Genomic DNA, 24227 nt, shown 5'->3' on the forward strand with positions numbered 1-24227 from the left:
ACCTGCGCGCCAGCGTTCCAAGCCCTGGCGGCTCGATTGGTCCGCCGGCTGCGCGCTCAGGGCACAAAATAACGTCACAGACCCAAAGCGGCTGGATTCCCCTGCTGCGCACGCACGTGTCACAAGCCAAAGCGGCTGGATTGGCTGATCAACGGACTGATTGACTGCCAGGGACCACACCTACAAAACAGCGAAGAGTGTGACCCAGGAAGAGAGAAAAGTGAAACCAATCCTTCCAACCACCCCCTCCCGTTGCACAGACAGGACACCAGCAGAAATAACCTGACCGGTTTAAAGACAACAGAAGATTTTTTTTTTTTTATCCTTTTTCTTTTTTTTCCTTTCCCCCTGAATTCCTTCTTCCTCTCTCTTTTTTTCTTTTTTTTCATTCCTTCTTCCTCCCATCCTTTACCATTTTTATGTCTTCTTCCTGCCTTCTTTTATCTATTTCTATGTTTTAATTTTTGCTAAAATTCCTTCTTATCTTGCCTCCGATCTTTCTTTATTCCTTCTTCCCTCCTTCCTTCCTTTCCTCCTTTCCTATTTCCTTTTTCCCTCCTTCCCATCTTTGTTTTGGTTTGTTTTGTGTGTGTGTGTGTGTTTTTTTTTTTTTCTTTTCTTTTGCCCCCCCTTTCTCTTTTTCCCACAGGTGAGACAACAAAACCTGGAGTGCTGAAAAGACTAGAGTTAGACCGTGTTAAACACATAAACGTCAGCTCAAGACCAGTGAGCACAGGAGAGTAAGGAGACAGCACCACCGAATCCCATTGGCATTCTACCATAGAAGTTCATATCATAAATCCAGGGAGTCAGAACAAAGCAATTTAAGACGCAGAGGCCAACAAGAAGAGCCTCACAAACAATGGGAAGACAAAGAAACAATTCCCAAATGAAAGGAAAGGAGGAAGCCTCAGAAAGAATACTAACCGAAAAAGAGGCAAGTCAACTATCAGATACTGAGTTCAAGGCAATGGTCATCAGGAAACTCACTGAGCTCTCTGAGCTCAAAGAGAACTACCAGAAACTACAAGGAAACTACAATGAACTCACTGCAAACTATATCAACATGAAAAAGGAAATAGAAAATATCAACAAGAGCCAAGAGGAAATGAAGAATACAATTTCTGAATTGAAGAACACAGTAGAAGGAATTAAAAGCAGACTTGACGAAGCAGAGGATCGGATCAGCGAGCTGGAGGACAAAGTAGAAAAAAACACCCAGAAGGAGCAAGAAAACGAAAAGAGGCTCAGAAAGAATGAAGAGGCAATAAGGGAAATGCAGGACAACATGAAACGTAACAATATCCGTATAATAGGAATACCAGAAGGAGAAGAAGAAGAGCAAGGGATAGAAAACCTGTTTGAAAAAGTAATGATGGAAAATTTCCCTAATCTGAGAAGAGAAAAAGTCACCCAAATCCAGGAATCACAGAGAGTCCCAAACAAGAGGAACCCAAAGAGACCCACTGCAAGACACATCATAATTAAAATGGCAAATTTCCAAGACAAAGAGAGGATCTTAAAGGCAGCAAGGGAGAAAAAGGAAGTAACATACAAGGGAGCCCCAATAAGGTTAGCAACTGACTTCTCAATGGAAACGCTGCAAGCCAGAAGAGAATGGCAAAAAATATTCCAAGTACTGAGAACCAGAGGCCTCCAACCAAGACTACTTTACCCAGCAAGGCTCTCAATCAAGATAGAAGACCAAATAAAGAGTTTCCCAGACAAAAGAAGTCTAAAAGAATACAGCTCCACCAAACCAGCTCTGCAAGAGATGCTAAAGGGACTGCTTTAAGGAAAGGAAGGAAAAGAGAAAGACAGAGGAACACAGGTAGGAAATAATGGCAATGAATAACTACCTATCGATAATAACCTTAAACGTAAATGGATTAAATGCTCCAATCAAAAGACATAGAACAGCTGAATGGATAAGAAAACATGACCCACACATATGCTGCCTACAAGAAACCCATCTCAGGACAAAAGACTTACACAGACTGAAAGTGAAGGGCTGGAAACAAATCTTCCAAGCAAACGGACAGGAAAAAAAAGCAGGGGTAGCAATACTCATATCTGACAAAATAGACTTCCAAAGAAGGGCCATAAAGAGAGACCCAGAAGGTCACTTCATAATACTCAAAGGAAGAATCCACCAAGAAGACATAAACATTGTAAATATATATGCACCCAACATAGGAGCACCCAAATACATAAAGAAAATCTTGGAGGATTTCAAGAAAGATATTGACAGCAACACAATTATAGTAGGGGATTTTAACACCCCACTATCAAAAATGGACAGGTCTTCCAAACAAAAGATCAACAAAGATATTGTGTCACTTAACAATACCTTAGAGGAAATGGACTTAACTGATATATACAGAGCTTTTCATCCCAAAGAAGCAAAATACACGTTCTTTTCAAGTGTCCATGGAACTTTTTCAAAGATAGACCACATGATAGGACACAAAGCAAGCCTCAACAAATTCAAGAAAATTGAAATCATATCAAGCATCTTCTCTGACCACAAGGGTCTGAAACTAGAAACCAACCCCAAGGGTAAAAACCCAAAACACTCAAAAGCATGGAGACTGAATAGCATGCTATTAAACAATGAATGGGTCAAGAATGAGATTAGGGAAGAAATCAAAAACTTCCTGGAAACAAATGAAAACGAACTCACAACAACCCAAAACCTATGGGACACAGCAAAGGCAGTCCTGAGAGGGAAGTTCATAGCAATACAGGCCTACCTTAAGAAGTTAGAAACAGTTCAAACAAACAACCTAACCCTACGCCTACAAGAACTGGAGGAACAACAACAAAGACAGCCCAGAGCAAGCAGAAGGAAGGAAATAACCAAGATCAGAGCAGAACTAAATGACATAGAGACTAAAAGCACAATTGTAAGGATCAATGAATCCAGGAGCTGGTTCTTTGAAAAGATAAACAAAATCGACAAGCCTTTAAGTAGGCTCATCAAGAAAAAAAGAGAGAGGATCCAAATAAACAGAATTAGAAATGAAAGTGGAGAGATTACAACTGATACCACAGAAATACAAAGGATCGTAAGAAATTACTATGAAGACCTGTATGCTAAGAAATTTGAAAACCTAGATGAAATGGACACATTTCTAGAAAAATATAATCTTCCAAAACTGAATGAAGAAGAAGCAGAAAACCTGAACAGACCAATATCAGCAAAGGAAATTGAAGAAGTCATCAAGAAACTCCCATCACACAAAAGCCCTGGACCAGATGGTTTCACAGGAGATTTCTACAAAGCATTTAAGGAAGAACTAACCCCTATCCTTCACAGACTATTCGAAAAAATCCAAACTGATGGAAGACTCCCAAACTCTTTTTATGAAGCCAACATCATCCTAATCCCAAAACCAGATAAAGACACAACGAAGAAAGAAAACTTCAGGCCAATATCGCTGATGAACATAGACGCTAAAATTCTCAACAAAATATTAGCAAACCGCATCCAGCAATACATTAAAAAGATCATCCACCATGACCAAGTGGGATTCATCCCAGGGATGCAAGGATGGTACAATATTCGCAAATCAATAAACATAATAAATCACATCAACAACAGCAAAGACAAAAATCACATGATCATATCAATAGATGCGGAAAAAGCATTTGATAAGATACAGCACCCATTTCTGATAAAAACACTCAGCAAAGTGGGAATAAAGGGAGCAGTCCTCAACATAATTAAGGCCATATATGAGAGACCTACAGCCAACATCACACTCAATGGACAAAAACTTAGAGCTTTCCCACTAAGATCAGGAACAAGACAAGGATGCCCTCTCTCACCACTCCTATTCAACATAGTATTGGAAGTCCTAGCCACAGCAATCAGACAAGAAAAAGCAATAAAAGGCATCCAAATTGGAAAGGAGGAAATGAAACTGTCACTGTTTGCAGACGACATGATAGTGTACATGGAAAACCCTATAGACTCCACTCAAAAACTACTCGACCTAATAAATGAATTTGGCAAAACAGCTGGATACAGAGTCAATACCCAGAAATCAAAGGCATTCCTGTACACCAGCAACGAAACTGCAGAAACAGAAATCAGGAAAAAAATCCCATTCGATATAGCAACAAGAAAAATAAAGTACCTAGGAATAAACCTAACCAAGGAGGTAAAAGACCTGTACTCAGAAAACTACACAACACTGAAGAAAGAAATTAAGGAAGATACAAACAAATGGAAGCATGTACCATGTTCATGGACTGGAAGAATCAACATTATCAAAATGGCCATACTACCCAAAGCAATTTATAGATTCAATGCAATCCCTATTAGAGTACCCATGACATATTTCACAGATATAGAACAAACATTGCAGAAATTCATATGGAACCATAAACGACCTCGAATAGCTGCAGCAATTTTGAGAAAGAAAAACAAAGCAGGAGGGATCACAATACCTGATATCAAACTGTATTACAAGGCCACTGTAATCAAAACAGCCTGGTACTGGCATAAAAACAGGCACATAGACCAATGGAACAGAATAGAGAGCCCAGAAATAAACTCAAGTCTATACGATCAATTAATATTTGACAAAGGAGGCAGGAGCATAAAATGGAGCAAAAACAGCCTCTTCAACAGATGGTGTTGGGAGATCTGGACAGCTACGTGCAAAAAAATGAAACTCGATCACCAACTTACGCCATACACGAAAATAAACTCAAGATGGATAAAAGACTTAAATATAAGCCGTAACACCATAAAAGTCCTTGAGGAAAACATTGGCAGGAAAATCTCAGACATTCCACGCAGCAACATCCTCACAGACACATCCCCTAAAGCAAGGGACATAAAGGAAAGAATAAACAAATGGGACCTCATCAGAATAAAAAGCTTCTGCATGGCTAAAGAAAACAGCACCAAATTACAAAGAGTACCAACAATATGGGAAAACATATTTGCCAACGATACCTCAGACAAGGGCCTGATCTCCAAAATATATAAAGAACTCACACGACTCCACTCCAGGAAGACAAACAACCCAATTAAAAAATGGGCAAAGGACTTGAACACACACTTCTCCAAGGAAGACATACAGAGGGCCCAGAGACATATGAAAAGATGCTCAGCATCACTAGCCATCAGAGAGATGCAAATTAAAACCACAATGAGGTATCATCTCACACCAGTCAGAATGGCCAACATAAACAAATCCACAAACAAATGTTGGAGAGGATGCGGAGAAAAGGGAACCCTTGTGCACTGTTGGTGGGAATGCAGACTGGTGAGGCCACTGTGGAAAACAATATGGAATTTCCTCAGAAAACTAAAAATGGAACTGCCCTTTGACCCAGTAATTCCGCTGCTGGGATTATACCCTAAGAACACTGAAACACCAATCCAAAAGAATCTGTGCACCCCAATGTTCATAGCAGCACAATTTACAATAGCCAAGTACTGGAAGCAACCGAAGTGCCCATCAGCAAACGAGTGGATCCAAAAACTATGGTATATTTACACAATGGAATTCTACGCAGCAGAGAGAAAGAAGGAGCTTATACCCTTTGCAACAGCATGGATGAAACTGGAGAGCATTATGCTAAGTGAAATAAGCCAGGAAGTGAGGGACAAGTACCATATGATCTCACCTTTAACTGGAACATAAGCAATAGAAGAAAAAAGCAAACAAAATATAACCAGAGACATTGAAGTTAAGAACAATCTAACAATAGCCAGGGCGGGGGTGGGGGGGTGGGGGCGGGGATAGTGGGAAGAGGGTATTACAGGAACTACTATAAAGGACACATGGACAAAACCAAGGGGGAGGGTGGAGAGGGGGGAGGGAGGTGGGTTCACCTGGGGTGGGATAGAGGGATGGGGAGAAAAGGCATACAACTGTAATTGCATAACAATAAAAAAAAAAAAATTAAAAAAAAAAAAAAACTGAAACACACACACACAAAAAAAAGAACAAAAAAAAAAAACTGGTGTACATTTAAGGTGTACACCATGATGACTTGATATACATATGGCAAGTGAAATGATTACCACGGTCAAGCTAACATTTCTCCGCACAGAGCTGCTTCTGTGGTGATGAGAGCACCTGGGATAGATCTAGAGCTCTATAAACAGCATGAGGACCGTGGTTGATAATGCCGTATTGAATACTGGCATCCGTGTTTTTACCTTGGGCTTCTAGTGTTCTTATTTTCGGTGGGGAGGGGAGTTCCAGGCTTAAAGGAAGGGGTAACTGGGAGATCAGTCATAATCTCAGATGAAATCACCTGGCTGATAAATGCATTCCACCAACCAATAAGCACTTATTGGGCAGATGAGAGGACTGTTTGCTCTGTGTTCTCTGGATATAGAAGTTGACAAACCACACATGGGCCTGCCCTCACAAGACACCACAATTCTGGGGAACAAATCTGTCAAATAGTTTTCTCACCATAGAATGGGGGAGCTTGAATTAGACGACTTCAAGGCAGGCCCTGCCCAAATATACATGACTCTAGAAAAGGAAAGCCGTCTGACTCTGGAGGAAGAACTCCAGCAAATGCTGGGCCCCAGGGGCTAAAAGAGAGCCCCTGTGTAAGGACGCATGCACACAGGAGAGTGAGTACCTTTGGAAGCCACAGAGAGTGGTCACCTGTGCCCAGAAGACTTTAGAGACCATAAGCAAAGAACTTTTCCAATTCATGGAGAAAAAGGTCAGGTCAAAAGACTTTAAGCAGAAAAGAAAATGAACTAAGACTCACATGATAGGGTAATCCCAGTGGTAGTTAGCCCAGGGCACGGGTGCATGGCAGAGCCCAAGGGATGTCTTCAAGGCCTTGTTTTCTCCGCGTTTCTTGTCTCTGCTGTACTAATGCGTGGCTGCAGCCAGGAGCCCAAACAAGATTATCAGAGCTCGGTCTCTCCTTTGAGGTAGGAGAGGCCACAGCAGTCACAAGGCCAAAACTCCTGATGAAGGAACCACCACGGACAGAGTTTCTCTGAACAGCACCCGGAGAAAAGTTGAGAAGAGGACGCTGGTTGGCCCACCTAGTCCCAAAGCTTGTGGTCAGAAGTTATGGCAATCTTCTGATTGGCCAGGCCTTGCAAGTGGAGGTCAGCCCCATGGAAGGGCTGGGAATGAATTTCTCTCATCAAAAAGGGCAGTGGGGTGTCATTCTCTAAAGCAAGGGATGCTAGCAAACAGTGACAATTTTAATAAGACACTAACTGCTGGTGTTGACTGCCAAGGGCAGCTCACAGGGGGCCGTTAGCTACAGGGTGCACAGCTGGGTCTGGGCTGAGAGTAGAATTCTGCAGGCTACTTCCACCTGTCTACAAGGCTAGTTGAGCTGCCGTGGATTTGGAAAGGAATAGATGGTAGGGGACACCTCAACGACTGTTAGTAAACTTATTAAATCTATGACAAAACAATACTGGCTTTCTCATAATCACTATGTTAGGTGATTGAGGAAAATAAAAACTTTTCTTGAAAAGAATCCCTAGGCCTATGCTGCAGCCTTGAGAAATGCTACAGCCTAGATAAGTGTGATGCCAGAGTTGGTCACTTGGCCTCCAATAACTGCTATTGTTCCTAATGTAGGTCCCTCTGCCAGTCATGACCAGAACAGCACTAAGGACATCAGGTATTTCTTTTTTTTTTTTAAATTTTTATTGTTATTCAATTACAGTTATATGCCTTTTCTCCCCATCCCTCCACCCCACCCCAGGTGAACCCACCTCCCTCCCCCACCTCCACCCTCCCCCTTGGTTTTGTCCATGTGTCCTTTATAGTAGTTCCTGTAATCCCCTCTTCCCACTGTCCCCTCCCCACTCCCCCCTGGCTATTGTTAGATTGTTCTTAACTTCAATGTCTCTGGTTATATTTTGTTTGCTTTTTTCTTCTATTGATTATGTTCCAGTTAAAGGTGAGATCATATGGTATTTGTCCCTCACCGCCTGGCTTATTTCACTTAGCATAATGCTCTCCAGTTTCATCCATGCTGTTGCAAAGGGTGTAAGCTCCTTCTTTCTCTCTGCTGTGTAGAATTCCATTGTGTAAATATACCATAGTTTTTGGATCCACTCGTTTGCTGATGGGCACTTCAGTTGCTTCCAGTACTTAGCTATTGTAAATTGTGCTGCTATGAACATTGGGGTGCACAGGTTCTTTTGGATTGGTGTTTCAGTGTTCTTAGGGTATAATCCCAGCAGTGGAATTGCTGGGTCAAAGGGCAGTTCCATTTTTAGTTTTCTGAGGAAATTCCATATTGTTTTCCACAGTGGCCTCACCAGTCTGCATTCCCACCAACAGTGCACTAGGGTTCCCTTTTCTCCGCATCCTCTCCAACATTTGTTTGTGGATTTGTTTATGTTGGCCACTCTGACTGGTGTGAGTTGGTACCTCATTGTGGTTTTAATTTGCATCTCTCTGATGGCTAGTGATGCTGAGCATCTTTTCATATGTCTCTGGGCCCTCTGTATGTCTTCCTTGGAGAAGTGTGTGTTCAAGTCCTTTGCCCATTTTTTAATTGGGTTGTTTGTCTTCCTGGAGTGCAGTTGTGTGAGTTCTTTATATATTTTGGAGATCAGGCCCTTGTCTGAGGTATCATTGGCAAATATGTTTTCCCATACTGTTGGTTCTCTTTGTAATTTGGTGCTGTTTTCTTTAACCATGCAGAAGCTTTTTATTTTGATGAGGTCCCATTTGTTTATTCTTTCCTTTATGTCCCTTGCTTTAGGGGATGTGTCTGTGAGGATGTTGCTGCGTGGAATGTCTGAGATTTTCCTGCCAATGTTTTCCTCAAGGACTTTTAAGGACATCAGGTATTTCAACAGGAGTGCTGGGTGCTCGCACTCATGGGCTCTCTCTCTCTCTCTCTCTCTCTCTCTCTCTCTCCCTCCCTCCCCCCACACCCCCAAGACGTGAGTAGTTTTCACATTACCTTTGGGTTCCACTTTAGGGCTCTTTGTCCAATGTGACCCTCCAACAGGCTAATGGATAATCGCCCACCTACTCCTTGAAAGTGCCACCTTGGGCTGCCAGTGCCGGGTGGCTTATGCCCAGGTGTCCAGGAGTGCCCCTACATGCACAAGCGTGAGCATTGTTCCCTAGCTGTATGCATTTTGGGGATTCAATCCGAGGTTGAGGGAAGGTGACGGCAGCTGGGAGCTCTGGAACTAATGGAATCTCATGAACTGCAGTTATCACCTTACCTTAGAGAGGAAGGGAGTTACCTTTCAGGTAATACACTGAGTTCTTTAAAGTGATCAGTTTTCAGCTGAGATTTGGAAGGAGCCCATAAAACCTTCTACTCTGACCACATTCCTCTCCCTTCTCTGAACCTCTTACAGCATTTAACAGCTTCAGCATATCATATGCTGAATGACCTTGCTTATTTACTGGACCGCATCTAGTCTTGACTTAGTTTACACACAATTCTAGTACATTGGCTATTTTCCCCAGTCTTTAACAGATTAGAAACAGTAAATTATATATGTATGTGCCAAAAAAGAAAAAATAGCATCTGTTCCAGAAATATTTAACTCCTATTTTGTGCCAGGCATTAGGGATACAGTAGTAAGCAAGACAAAGTTCCCACCCTCATGGAACTTAAAAGCATTAAACAAATAATTGCGAACTCTTACCAGCTGTAGTACAGGCAATAGAAGAAAAGCAGAGCACTGTGAGAGCTTGTAGCAGGAGCAAACCTAACTCGCTGGGGTCACGGAAGGCCTCTGGAAGAGACTTAACCTGAAGCATGGAGTAAACATTATACAGTCAAAAAAGGAGTGGGGGTGTGAGGAACTTGGGACTCACAAACCTCCAAGAAACCGGTGCATTCAGGGCTGAGAAGTATGGTATGAGACGAGCATGGAGCAGTAAACAGGGGCCAGATTGGCAGGGCCTCTGGGGTTACATTATGGATTTTCAACCTGAACCATCGAGAGTTTTGAGCAAGGAAGTGACAGGTACATCTTTATAGCACCACTCTGCTTGGCATGTGGAGAACAGACCGAAGGGAGGCAGGGGTGGATGTAGGTGGAAGAGGAAAGAGTAATTATTGGAGTCCAGAGGAGAGAGGTAACACCTGCACACTGGGCAGTTTTGAGCATGAGCAGAAGGTAGAATCAATGGGCTTAAAGGTGGATTAGGTGCGCCAAGCTAAGAGAAGGAAAGGATGGAAGATTATCCCTGATTTCTGGCATGAGAATTTCAATGGATACTGTTGACATCTACTAGGGAAAGAAAGCCCACAAGAATTTGGAGGGATTGTGAATTTCATTTTGGATTCTGACTGAAAGGTACATATGAAATATCCAGGTGAAGGTGCAGAGGTAGTTGGATAGATGGGTCTGAAGCTCAGAGGAATGGTCTGGGCTGGAACTTTAGATTTAGTACTATGTGTTTGGAATGGAGATGGAAATTAAGGCCACAGTTTTGGATAAGATCACTTAGGGTAAAGTATGGTATTAGAAGAGGACTTAGCTCTGAGCACCGAAGAAATCTACCATTTTAAGTGGGAGTGGAGGAGATATGAAAACTGATGAGATGCAGCCGTGTGGCCTCCAATGACCCCCAGCTCCTGGTGTTTCTATCCTTGTGTGGTCTCCTTCCTCACAGAATAGGGCTAATGTAACCTATGTAGCCAATATATTACAGAAATGACAGTGCAGGGCTAAGGTTGTGGGTATAAAATGTTTTAAGACCTCAGGGAGATGTTCTGACAATAAGAATCCCAAGGGTATTGTCCCTCGGCAGTCTGAACAGAAGCCCAATGTAGAGAAAGAATTATCTCAAAGAAATTTGTGGATGTAACTTTTGCTTAATGGACTGAACTCAAAATAAGACTCATAGGGAATATATAGTGTTCAAAATAATTATATTCGTAGTAACACTACTAGCTTGGACTGAGATACAGCACAAAATCTAAAGAGGCTTTTGGATGCCCAAAATTCTACTGGGCAGAAGCAGAATGAGAAAAGTATGTAGCTATAAATATGGGCTACATTTCGTAGAAAAGGATGACTCAGAGCGTGGAGGCAGAGCCCAGTCTCCACAATGGCCCCCGACATTCCCCATCTGCTGTTCACACCACTGGGTAATTCCCTCCTACACTGAATAGTATTGACCTGTGTAACCAGCATATTGTAGAGTAAGAGTGTATGGTATTTCAGGGTAAGTCATGAAAGACATTGCAGCTTCCACTTTGCTCTTTAAATTTTTTAAAAAATGTTTATTGACTTTAGAGAGGGAGAAATATCGATGTGCGAAACATTGATTGCCTCCCATATGAGCCCCAACTGGGGATTGAACCCACAACCTAGGTATGTGCCTTGACTGGGAATCGAACACCCAACCTTTTGGTGTACGGGATGACACCCCAACCAAATAAGCCACAATGGCCAGGGCCCACCTTACTCTCTTGAATCACCTGCTCTGGGGGAAGCCAGCTGCCATGCCATGAGGACATTAGAGCAGGATTAGAGACGCCCACACGGCGTGGAGCTGAGGTTTCCTGCCTACGGTCATGCGGACGGACCCTCCTGGGAGTGGACCCTCCAGCTTTAGTCAAGCTTGCAGATGATTGCAGTGCCAGCCAACACCACGAGGTGACCCTCACGAGAGACCCTAAGCAAGAGCTGCCCAGTGAAGCTGTGCCCAAATACCTGACCCACAGAAACCAGGAGGTAACGTTTGTTGCTTTAAGGTGGTGTGTCTTGGGGTAGTTTATTATGTAGCCATAGAAAATTACCACAAGGAAAAAGACCAGAAGAGTGTGAGTTCATGAAAAGTAAATGAACTCTGTTTCAAGGAGAGTGGACAACTATGTCAAATGCCGTGAAATGGCCAAATGGATGATAATAAAGCTCATATATTGATCCTGAATTTCATTTAGATTTATTGATTGTGAAGAACAAAAACAAGCAAAACCCTACTATGCTTGGTATACTTGGGTAGAGAAAACTGAGATCTATCATTCTTTTGAAAGCCCAAAAGTCTTAAAAAGATGTTTTGAAAGCCGGTGATCCTTGTCAACGGCAATGGATAAATGCATTACTATATTTACCTGGCCAGCAGGGACATTCTCATACAGACACACCGTATCATTACTACGCTGGATGACTGTGAGGGCAGATAAACCTGCCCCATAGCCCCTGGAGTGTTAGATGGGCTGTAGGTGTTCACACAAGTTATCCCAGACTATGAAACGAAAGCATCTTGCAACACTCCCAGGATATTTTATCAAAAGCAGTCACTACCACCACACTTATGTTGCAATTTATATATTAAAAATTTTCACCACACCTTATTTTATGCTCACAACAACCCTGTGCGGTGGGTAGGTGGGTTTATAGAAAGGGCAAATGTAGTCATCCCCACTTCCCCATGAGGGAACCGAGGAAGGCGGAAGAGGCTTCAGGGACTTGGTGAAGGCCACTCAAGATCTTCACGGTGGCGGCTCCGGTGGTGTGAGGTTGAGCGCTTTTTCCAGGCAGCATTCACCAGGGACTGTACGTCTGGCACCCCCCTTCCACAGATTCTCCCAGGACAACTCTGACATTACTTTCCCCAGAAACCTATAAAGCTGTACAACGCTTTAACAGTCCTTTCTGTAGCTGGAATCACGGAATGGGTAAAGATTCTCTGTCTTCTTTCCACTTTGGTTCCTATGCAGTGGTGTACCTTGAAGGTCTTCGAAGGCAGTCCCCATGGGTGGCCAGACAATGCTGCCATTGTTCAAAACATCCCTTTCTGGAAACTGCCTTCAGGGAACCAAAATTCTCCCCCGTAAGAAAACCAGTCTGTTCGTTTACAGTCATGCTTTGGTTTTTAAAAATCACAAGCAGCATCATTAGCTTGATCATCTTCCTTAAATATCAGAATTTTAACTGTTTCCTAAATTTCAATCTGTCCTCAAAGACCAAAAGCTCACAAACACTGAGTATATTGGATCACATTTGTTACAGACTCTGAGGGCATACCACAAGGCCTTCCAGAAAGGTCAGCAGCAACAGCATCTTTTAAACAGAATACTGTGAGGAAGAAAACCCTCACAAGGAATGTACAGTAAAAGTGTTAATGAAAATAATGGCTTAAGTGTGTTGAGTGGCACTTTATATGCTGTGTCTAATTTAATCCTCAAAAGAATCTTATGAGGTCAGACAAAGGTCTATTTGTTTAAACATCAAACATTGGCCTGTGGTCACACAGGTGTAATGTGCTTGTATCACAAAGGGCAAAACCTGATTCCCAAATCCTACGCTGTGAATAGCTAATGTCTCCCCTACAATAGTCTCCATCTCCCCATAGTTGGTCTGTAGGGATCTGGCCCAATTTGGTGTTTTCCACACATTTCCAAGCCTGTTACTAGTTTGCCATTCCCGTATCAATGTGCATTTTAGTCTCTTTTAAGTAGTTACAGAGTGTATGGAACAGAAACAAGCACAGTTTTGGCTTCTGACGAATTCAGGTAAGACATCTCCAGTCTAACTAAGTTTAGCTCTGTGGCTCCGAAATGACTTCTGCCACGCCCATGTAAAGAGGGAGGACATGAAAAAAATCAATTTTCAAATTTATCTGCTTCTTTTTTCCTCCCATCAGGATTTGTACAAGGGGGTGAGAAATGAAGACTTAATACAAGAATCTGTTCTTAAGTAGCAATTTAAAGAGAAATTTGGCACCAGATATCTGTATCTATCCATCTATATTTTAAAACTCCTCTTTCTTAAAAATCATCTCAGCAAGTGTGATCAGCACCTTATTTTTATCTCCTTCTTCACAGCAACAAAGTCACAGAAGACAGCCATGTGACAACTATAACCAAGAGTAAGACCAAGAGCCCACCCCAAATAAGACACTCAGAGTCACGACTCCCAGGCCTTCTGCCATGACCATGGGCTTGAAACCATTTTACCACTTCCTGGAGGTCAAATGGCTGAGCCTCATAACCTAGCTCCTTCTTGGCCTTCTCTAGACTAAAGTAATGTGTGACACCAGTTTTGTAAACTTCTGTGCGCGTAAGAAAGGGTTGGAAGTTGTAGAGTTGACCCAAAATGAAATGGGCCATCTCTGTTAGGAAAGCAAAACAGTAGATGATGGTCAAGGGCAGGCGAATGGATGGGAATGGGTACCCCAGGCCCTCAACCAAAGGCCGGAAGAACTCAAAGTTGTTCACAGGTCTGCCATCTGAGATGAAATAGGGCTGCCCAGAGGCAATGTAGCCCTTGTCAGCTTTCAGGGCCTCTGCGGCCAGAATGTGAGCCTGAACCAAGTTATCCACATGGACAAACTCAACCAGGCTCCTGGGATCCCCATACACAAACTTGAACAGGCCCCTCTCAATGTAGCTCACTATTCTGGGAAGGTGCCTTTGTTCTCCAGGCCCATAGATGCCAGCTGCTCTCAGGGCACAAGTTCTTAAGACACCATTGCTTTCCAGGGATGTACCATTGGCTTCCAGCACCTTCTTCTCTGCAATAGATTTGGTCCGGGAGTAGTGATCAGGATGGAGGTGAAGAGGTAGGTAAGGCAGAGATTCATCTCCATTTCTGATAACTTGACCTCCAAAGACGACATTGAAAGTGCTAGTGTAAACTAATCTTGGCACCCCTCTCTTCCTGCAAGCCTGGAGGATGTTGTCCGTGCCTGCCACATTGACCTCTTCAATCAGGTTTCGATTCAGTTGCTCCCGCCCCGACATGCCGTAAGAGGCAATGTGGAACACACAAGTGACGTCCCCATCTTGGAATGCTCTCTCTATGTCGGAGAGGTGGCGAATGTCCCCATGTATAAACTTGATTCCTTCTGGAATGGTTTGAGCAGGGACACTGATGTCAAACAGAATCACGTGGACTCTCCTCTGGTTCAGAGCACAGCCCAGGCTGAAATGATGGGGAGTCAAACTTAGATCCAATCACTCGAAAGCTATGCCTAGGAAGAGTGTGCAAAATAATTTTCCAACGCTTCTCCACTTACCCTCAGTCCCTTACTTACATGTTCATTGGGGTAAGTCTTATGCAAATATTCCAAAGTGAGAATCCTCACATTCACTTAAATTACAACGAGATGGTAGTATCTACATGTTACATTTTCTTTCTCTCTGTTCCAGGACCCATCACCTATTCTTTGGAATATTTATAAATGGTAACAGAACTGAAAGAATCCCTATTATTTTCCATTGTTTTTGGTGATGTGAACATCTCCCCTCCCCAATTTTATGGCTTTTAAAGCATTTTTCTTGACATGGAATATATCTGTAGCTCTCAATTTCAGTATCTGAGCAGGGGGCAAAATAGTTCATTCCTGGCTCAACACGATACAAACAAGTAAAAGTCTGTCCCGCATTAATGTCAGCGTTGAAAGGTGTACTTTCCCCAACAGCTAACATTAAAATAACCCATGGGCACATTATATAGATGTACTGACCGGAAACCAAAGTAGCCACCTCCTCCTGTAATGAGGACACTTCCCTTTGGAGATGGCTGGGAGTCCATCTGGGGCAGTCTCAGGAAAACCAGACCTGTAATAAAGAAGTGTGCAACACCGTTACTGACCCAAACGCAAATATGACTGACCCTAATTTCAGGGTGACAAAAACAAACGGGCAGGATGCTCCAGTACAAGGAAGGGCTAAGACCTTGGTTCTAGTCATGGCTGTGTGAAGTTAGCCAACTTTTCCTCTTCTTTTAATTTTTGGGTTTCAAGTTTCTTCCTATATGTGGACAGAAATATCTGCTCTGCCTACCTCACAAGGTCAGTGTGAGGGTTCAATAAGATAACTACCCTAAACCACAAAACACTCTCCAAATGTAAGGCATTATTCTTAATCCTTGGAAAAAATTAGAGCCTTTTTGAAAGAATTCATTCAAATTTGGTAGAGAGAAGCATTTTCTCCCATGCATCAAGGACAGAACTCTAAATCCAATTTCTAACATCTTTTATTTAAAAATAAAACATGTGTATCATGGTTGTTTAACACTGGTATTTTGTTAACCCTAAATTTAAAAAAATAGGGGGCAAAAATTTCCTTCACATAGCAAACCACATTCCCCACCGCCAGGACAGCCTGTAAGCACTGTGTACTTATAAGTGCCCAAGGCCCATCAGGGTCTCACTTTTCCCTTATGCCAAAAGAATAATAATTGTTATACATCATAAATTATATTTTGTCAAAAATATCTATAATATCTTCTCAAGGTTCCAAGGCCACATTCTGTTAAGAACAAGACAGAACAAGCAAAAAGTGGGCCACTCAACTCTTTCCACTTAAGAAGAAATGGAACAGGAGGCATGCAGGTCCTCAGATGCATTGGGAGTGCGCGCGCACGCACACACACGTCAGTAGAGAGACTCAGAGGTGTGGTTAGGCAGGAGACTGCAAGCAACCAAGAATCCTACCACTTGGACAAGTTAATCTCTCTGAACCTGTAGCTGCATTTAAATAGTGATAATAAGCTCACAGTCTTATGAAGACTGAATCAGATAGTGTATAAAAAGTGTCCAGGAAACTAACTACCTGACATAATATGGGTGCTCCCTGTGTGTCTCTGCTTGGATTTCCTTTACTTCAAGCTCTGCAGTTTGAAGAGGAGAGAAACATCAATGTGTGGTTGCCTCTCATGCGCCCCCTATTGGGGACCTGGCCTGCAACCCAGGCACATGCCCTGACTGGGAATTGAACCAGCAGCCCCCTTTGGTTCGCAGGCCGGTACTGTATCCACTGAACCGCACCAGCTGGGGTTGTTTGTATGTTTTAAGTTATTGATCTCCTTCCATCAGAATGTAAGTGCCAGGAGACGTCGGACCTTTGGCCTTTTCACTAGCGTGTCCCCACCAGAACGTAGAACGCAGTAGATGTTCAACAAACATTCGTTGAATTTATGGATGATTTTGGGCTATGAAATACATCCAGTTTAGTAAAATTATGATGGGCACAAACTATGTAGGGCCCTGCAGTGTCTAAGAATCATTGTTATGTATGCAAATTAATGCTGCCATTTTAATTTGTTTCCCATGAAGCTCTGAAGTGAAAACAACATAAAGTTAAATGAGAAAGATTTCTTGCTTCCTGGAGCTTACAGTGGAGGAGAGAGGTTCTGCAAATATCTAAGGTACAAGGTGAAAAGGAGAAAATAAGATTATTGTGATAGCGTTGGTATAAAGAAGGTACTAAGGGAGCACCGAGGTGAGGTGAGGACAGAAACCGATTCTGAAAGTCAGATCGGCGAAGACTCCATCAAAGAGTGAGCACTGGAATTGAACTGAGACAACGGGAAGCCTTAGGCAGGCTCAGATGAGGCAGAGGGTTACAACCGGTTGAGGGACCATCATAGATGAACGGAATGGCAAGAGGGATGGCTGATGTTGGGCAACTACTGTGGCAGGTCTGTGGTGGCTGGTGTGCAAACTGAAGCCACAGCACACAGCTGGTGGGTTAGGGTGGAAAGGTAGCCTGGGGTTAGCTTGCAGACAGCTTGGAGTCCCTTTTGGGGAGTTTGAATTCTATTCTGTAGACAATAGAAAGCCTTTTTAGGTTTATAGAACTGGCGTGCTAACTTGGTCATTGTGAAAGATCAAGATTTCCCTGCAGAAGCGAGAGCCTAAAAACAGGCAAAAGGCTGGGTAGGAAGTGATGCGGATCTGGGCTGAGGGCCAGTGTGCTGGGCTGAAATCGGGATGAGGCTGGCCAGCACCTGACTGCAACGGCAGCAGGCAGTGCCCGGTACAGTCTGAGGAAGGTGTGTCACGAAGTAAAAAGCACACAGGTTTTAGAAATGTTCTGTCTGGGTAATAGAGTTTTGATTGATAGGATGCCAGATAAATTTTAAGATATTCTTGACCTCTCCACAAGCATTCCACTGCAAGGGATTCCAAAAATGGATATGGCCTCCAAGAGTCCAATTTAGAAAATTCCAATGGAGATTTTTCTTAATCTCTAATTATTCTTTGCTTTTAAAACTGCACATTCCAGTCCAGCCACAGGTCAATCATGGCTCACGTTCACACTAATCATGCCGGGACGTACAAGTTCGAATTATTAATGCCGGCCTGTTCAAATTACCTTCCTCATTACCTTCCAACTAATCCCAGAACGAACTGAGGCAAGAACTTGTGCAACTGACCTGATCAGGAAGGTCAGGAGAGAAAGGTGGCAATGACTAAGGAAAAACGAGTGATTTAGCAGGACAAACAGCAATGAAAAGAAGCCTATCTACCAGGTCAGTAAAACCTTTCTGGATTGTAGGTCACCAGCTTTAATGGTGCCACCCAGGAGCCACTCGCCCCCTTGCTGGTACCATATCAATAAGATCAGAAAAACTGCAGCAAGCATATTTTGCAGAAAACCGTAAGAAATTCCCATAAACACTAAGCCAGAAGGGATAAAAAAAAAAAAAAGCCTATGTACAGTTTTTTTTTCAATCAGCTGCCTGATTTTCATATACTTTATGGCTTCTGCTTTATTAATTTGTTTCTATCTACTGTATATTTTGGACTGTAAGATGCGCCAAACTTGGGAGGGAAATGGGGGTGCATCTTACAGTCCAAATGTAGCTTACCTGGCTCTCTACAGGATTTCTGCTTTAAAGGATGTTATTAAATATTTTACCACATTTTTTGCTTCAAAATTTTTTCCCCTATTTTCCTCTAAAACCTAGGTGCATCTTATGGTCTGAAAAATATGGTGATTCCTTCTAGGGGCCGGGCACCAGACTGGCATGTATAATTGCAATTGCTTTGAGGCTCTTCCAAAACGTGGCTGTGTTCAGTGATTGCTTTCCCCTGGGTGGTGGGGAAGGGTCCCACCTGACCTGAGCCGTCACTTCAGTGGGTACAGGTTAAAGTTAAATACATGATCAAGGGGAAGGAATCTTAATTACAAACAGGGAAAAAGATGAAATCTAAAACCTGCTTGACCTCTTGATAATACGGAGATAGAGTGAGGGTAATAAAGTTGACACTTCACAGGGAAGTTATGAGAAGAAACTCATCAAAATGACTAGGAGTGCTTTAGATTTACAAAGGCCTAATTAAATGCTAAGGATCAGTAATAAGAACCTTAGATTATGCACACAGTTCTTCATCCCATGAGCTCAAGATTATGTTCCTAACCCTCTAGTATCATAATGCAATACACAAATCTAGGTTCCACTAGAGCAGCGGTCCCTAACCCTCTGGCACCAGGGACTGGTTTCCCGGAAGACAGTTTTTCCACAGACTGGGGTTGGGGGCAGGGGAAGACCGGAGGGGGAGCTCAGGCCGGGGATCGGGGTGGGAGACAGGAGGTGGGGAGGAGGGAGGCCGGGGACTCCTGCACTAGAGTATGGAACGGAGAGGAGAATTGAAGACTGCTTTATTTTTAAAATGTACTGTATGTACGTTAAGAAAGATAAAAATGCCTCCAGGTAGTTTAACCCAAGAGAGCAAGTTTTAAATGACGGCCTGAGTACTGACCAGAGGCAAAAGATACCCGTGTTCTTACTGAGTTGAGAGCCGGAAAATACACTGGAGCTGCGGGGCCTAGAAGTGGTGCTGCTCAAATTCCACGCCTGACCTGAAAGTTATTTGTGTTCCATATAAAGCAGTCAAAGCAATAAAGCTGCAGAAGTAGTTAGCAACGATAAGGAGAGTACCCCTGACACAGGCAAAAGGAATATGAGGTGTAAAACCAAGAGACCAAACACATTTGGGAGGAAATTAACGAAAGGCACAACATCAAGTGAAAAGTCGATATACTCACAAAAGAGAGGAATTGCACACATTGTTTTGGGGAAAACTGAAAAGCGGCAGGTCAGCTAATTCTTATCACCTTAGGTATATCAAACCTTGTCCAGCTCCCTACCCAAACTCCTTTTACCCAAGTAGTTATTGCACAAAAGATTCTTGCAATTCTTCACAAAATTACTTATGACAAAAGTAATTACATAATTTTATAATTGGTATTTCCCGTTTGATTCCCAGGCTCCATACGGGAATAGGCCATTCAGGACTATCTTCAGGGACAAGGGGTATCTGGCAGACCATAAAGTCCAAATGGAATGAGTGCTTTGCAACCTTTTCAAATGCCCACCTGCCATGTCTGCAAGGAATACTACACTTGTACTTCCTCCCCTCTCTAGGTCAGCACGTCTGCCACTTCAGCATATCCAAGGAATACCTGCTGCCATTTATTAAGCACTTACTGTGTGCCAGGCACTGTACTAAGCTCTTTCCACCAATTTCTTCTGATGCTCCTAACAACCTCCAGAGACAAGTACTAATTTGTTAATCCCAAATTTACTGACCTGAGTCCCATGGGGGCTTTCACAACTGACATACTGTGAAATCTCCTAGGAGCCCTTCCATTTCCTGGAGGGGCAGGAAGGAGGTGCCCCATTCCCTCCCATGAGACAGAGGTAAAGGGGATACAGAGTTAAGCATCCTAGGCTGAAAACTAGAAAATCAGGGTCGTAGACTGGGCTCTCCCACCAGTTCCCTGTGTGGCTCTGAGCAGTTCACTGAATCTCCCTGACCCTCTTTCCTCCTCTCTGAAATGAAAATAGCAACTATAGCTACATTTATTATCTTTTATGGGCTATGAGATTTAAAGATTTACCACTGAAACCTCAGGAACAATCTTCTGAGATAGTTATTACAGGGTGTGACAAAAATAGGTTTACAGTTGTTTATACAGAACATTTTAATTAGGAAATAATACAAGAATAAACTGTTTCACATACTCACAACTGTAAACCTACTTTTGCCTCACCCTGTATTAGCTTCAGCTCACAGGAGGATAAAGGCTCAACGGTTAAGAAAGTTGCCCATACATATATGTGAAGTAAATGAAATCACTACCTTAAAGAGATATCTGCACCCCTATATTCAGTGCAGCATAATGCACAATAGCCAAGACATGAAGACAACCTAAGTGTCCATCAACAGATGAATGGATAAACAAAAACACACAACGGAATATTATTCAGTCATGAAAAGGAAATCCTGCCATTTGTTACAATGCGAACAGATCTTGGTGGCATTATGCTGTGAAATAAGTCACACAGAGAAAGACAAACACTGTATATTACTTATACGTGGACTCTTAAAAATGATGAACTCATAAAACAGTTGCCAGGGCTGGGAGTGGAGGAGATGAGGGGATGAGATGTCGGTCAAAGGGTCCAAACTTTCAGTTAAATGGACCGAGCACGGTCTTGGGATCTGATATTCAGCATGCGGTGACGACAGTTAACAACACTGTATTATATCATTTAAAGTTGCCAAATGAGATCTTTCAAGTTCCCACCACACACAGAACGTCTAATTATGTGAGGTGATGGAGACGTTAACTAACCTTTCTGTGGTTATAATTTTACAACATGTGCATGTATCGAATTATCACATTGCGCAGCTTAAAATTACACAATGCTATATGTCAGTTATATAACTGACAATGAAGCTGGAAGAAAAAAAAAATCTAAAGAACAAAAAAGAAAAAAAACCGAAGCGAAACTGGCCCAAAACAGATACATGTCCTAAGTGGCTGAGCTGGACCCAGGGCTTGAAGCCAGGTCTGTAGGGCTCCCCAGGTGGGTTGGGACAATGCAGTGTTGCTCCCTTGGCACTTCCACCACTTGTCACACGCGGTGCTTCTGGTACTATGACTTACCTATTATGTTTTATTTAAATCTGCTGGCCCATCACTGGCACTTTAAATGGGAAACCACTGTCATTTGTTGCAAGTAGTGGGTAATCTCTCCCCAAAAAGTGAGATGAAAACAAAATATGTGAAAACGAATCTAGCTAGACACAGGGATGCCTGCTGAAAGCTCTGAGCTTGGGGCGTGCTGTTTTAAAAATCAAGAAAAAAAGAACAGCAGCAACTAGCCAGCGTTTCAGGCCTCAGAGACATTCTAGAAGGCCACGCTGGGCCCGGCTCCTTAGAATCCTAAGGAACTGAAAAGGGGAGGATTTCCCGGCCACTAGGGTCAGCGTCGCTCACTACTGCGGTCAGTACCCCCTGCCACTGGGCTCATCCCACCCGGGCTGCCACCCCGCGCAGGTACAGCCAGGGGCACCCTCAGCGCCCCCACCACCCCCACGCCCGTCGGGGCCGTGGCGCTCCAGCCCGCTTGGCCCGAGTCCCCAAGCAGGGGCGACCCCCTCGACCCCGGTCCACTCACAGCGACGGCAAACGACGCCGCAACAGCGAACTGCGCGAGACCGGGGAGGGTAGAACTCTAGTGCCCGTGGCCAGCCCAGCTCGGCGCCATCGGAGCCTTCCGACCGGCCTCCTGGAGCCACTTCCTGTTCTCTCTAGGAAGCCTGGAGGTCTTGGCATCTCTATGATGTACAGGTGGTTTTTATTGTTGTTGTTGTTGTTGTTGTTGTTCACTCTCACCTGTGCTGGGGCAGCTGGTTCACTCCATGAATCTCCCCCAAGTGCCCAGCCTCTGTATTTCAGCTTCGTGGGAGTTCTTACAGAGTCAGGTCTAATGCTATTCCCACCTGCAATTTCTGCTTTCGGACTCCCACCTGCATCTCTGTGTACCTCCACCTCCCCCCAACCCCTGCCCTGCTCCGCCTAGCTCAACCCAGTGCCTGATAAATAGGAGGGGCTCAACTCAGTCAGTATTGCTTGGATGGATGGATGGATGGATGGATGGATGCATGCTAGGTGAGGCTCCACGAGACTCCTAAATATTTTTAAGTCTCCCTCTATCTTTTTAAGTTTCTATTTATCTCTGAGTTTCCACATTTGCGTGTCCATGTATTTTCCCGCATTTCTGATTTTCACTATTTTTTTCCAGTTCCACTTCTTCTGGCCACTGAGGACAATAAGGCCAGGACTAACTTGTTGCTGAAGGAACCGAAGACTTAGAAAAGCCATGTAAAAAGGAAGGTTGGCATCCTCACTCAAAGGTCTTCCTCAGAGGCCTGTCTTTTGTCTCCTTATCAGGGGTCTAGTTCTATGGAACGAGGCTCTGCGTGATAATTTGCTTGCAAGTTGTGCACGTACACACAAACACACTGATCCCTGGCTGGGAGTATTTCCTTTTTGTGGCTCAAAGGATGGAGATTTTGACTTCATACTCTGTTCTTGCTGCATTCAGACTCAAAGAGGCTCATATGAAGTATGTCATTTACTGCTGTTTCCATTAAGAACACAAAGTCACAAGGACAGCAGCAATATAAAAATTAATAAAGGTCAGGTGAAGAAAGCTAAGACCCCAGCATTGGCCTCTCTGATCATGTCCATCTGTCTTGTCTTCAACTGTGGTCCAGCCACAAATCTTAGGGGACTGAGATATGGTTGTACCAAGTAGTGTTGAGGAGCAACTTAGCTCTGGCTTTCCAGGATGTGCAAAAACTAGAAGAGGGAAAGAGGAAGGCTTCCCTCTTCTAACGTGTGAGGGGGTTGGGCGAGCAGCTGCATGCTCTTGAGACTGATAGTCTAAGAGGAAAAGACCCCTCTGAGGATGCAGTTCCGAGACAGATTTTCTGTTGGGGATTTCAACGTCTCTGAGGGATGCCCAGATCCGCATGGAGGGATGGCACATGAGAATAAGTGTGGCAAATTTAAATGTTCATATTTTTGTGTCACCAAGGACTCTTTTAAAATCTAAGCACCACGCTTTAAAGGAAAATTACAAACTTTATCATTACTTCCTTAGTTTCTGCTGCAATTTAGTGAAATTTAATAAGGTTGATTTTGTAAAGATCTGAACAAGAAATCAAAGATAGAAATAACCAGAGAAAGAAACTGACCTCAGTGTGAATTTCTATGTCAATGCTTATTTAGTTTCTTTCTCCCATTAACATGTCCACACAGGGACTACAGTGCATAAAAATCAATTCGCAGTCATAGTTCCTCACAGGCGTACACTTTATAGTTTACAGAGTACTTTCACGCCTATTGGCTCATTGGATTCACACAGAAATTCAACATGTGGCCTCCAAGATTTCTGCAGAAAGGGAAGCAAGAGGTTGGCTTTCCCCAACATCCCCATTTAAAGCAGGTCTCCTGCAACCCTTGACATTCTCCAGTCCCTTCACAACACTTAGCCCACCTGAAACTATCTTGTATATTACTGGAGTGGAAGCTCTATGAAGGGAGAGATCTGCTTGACTGATGGCACATCTCCACTTCTGTTGTAGTGTCTGACATAGAATTTAAAAGAGCTACTGAATGAATGAGCAAGTGATCAAATGTCACACCTCTGATAACCTCTGTTCAAAACCAGATCTGCAGGT

At 43.3% G+C, this 24227-nt stretch overlaps 1 protein-coding gene across 3 annotated transcripts; it reads right to left on the reverse strand.

Annotated features, from left to right (window-relative positions):
* Positions 1-5973: 5973 nt before the first annotated feature.
* On the reverse strand, positions 5974-22262 carry SDR42E1 (short chain dehydrogenase/reductase family 42E, member 1). 3 transcript variants are annotated; one of them, XM_024556239.3, is made up of 4 exons: positions 22157-22262; positions 15423-15516; positions 8938-14878; positions 5974-7126 (listed from the first exon to the last, which is right to left on the reverse strand). In XM_024556239.3, the coding sequence occupies exons 2-3, from the start codon at positions 15488-15490 to the stop codon at positions 13774-13776; spliced, it is 1173 nt and encodes a 390-aa protein (XP_024412007.2). In that variant the 5' UTR covers positions 15491-15516; positions 22157-22262; the 3' UTR covers positions 5974-7126; positions 8938-13773. The 3 variants fall into 3 exon arrangements, with proteins under 3 accessions (XP_024412007.2, XP_071075941.1, XP_045047881.2); XM_071219840.1 differs by lacking the exon at positions 5974-7126 and having other exon boundaries at positions 11872-14878; positions 22157-22259; XM_045191946.2 differs by lacking the exons at positions 5974-7126; positions 22157-22262 and adding an exon at positions 21643-22124 and having other exon boundaries at positions 11872-14878.
* Between the last annotated feature and the right edge of the window lie 1965 nt (positions 22263-24227).

Source organism: Desmodus rotundus, chromosome 12 (assembly GCF_022682495.2).
Source record: "Desmodus rotundus isolate HL8 chromosome 12, HLdesRot8A.1, whole genome shotgun sequence".
In the NCBI taxonomy this organism is placed as follows: domain Eukaryota; kingdom Metazoa; phylum Chordata; class Mammalia; order Chiroptera; family Phyllostomidae; genus Desmodus; species Desmodus rotundus.

Bases quoted from the DNA above. Each gene is read 5' to 3' on its own strand.
- SDR42E1 (XM_024556239.3), bottom strand. From the start codon at position 15,490: ATGGACTCCCAGCCATCTCCAAAGGGAAGTGTCCTCATTACAGGAGGA. The intron at 14,879-15,422 runs GTCAGTACATCT...CCATCATTTCAG, and splicing joins GGTGGCTACTTTGGTTTCCG to CCTGGGCTGTGCTCTGAACC.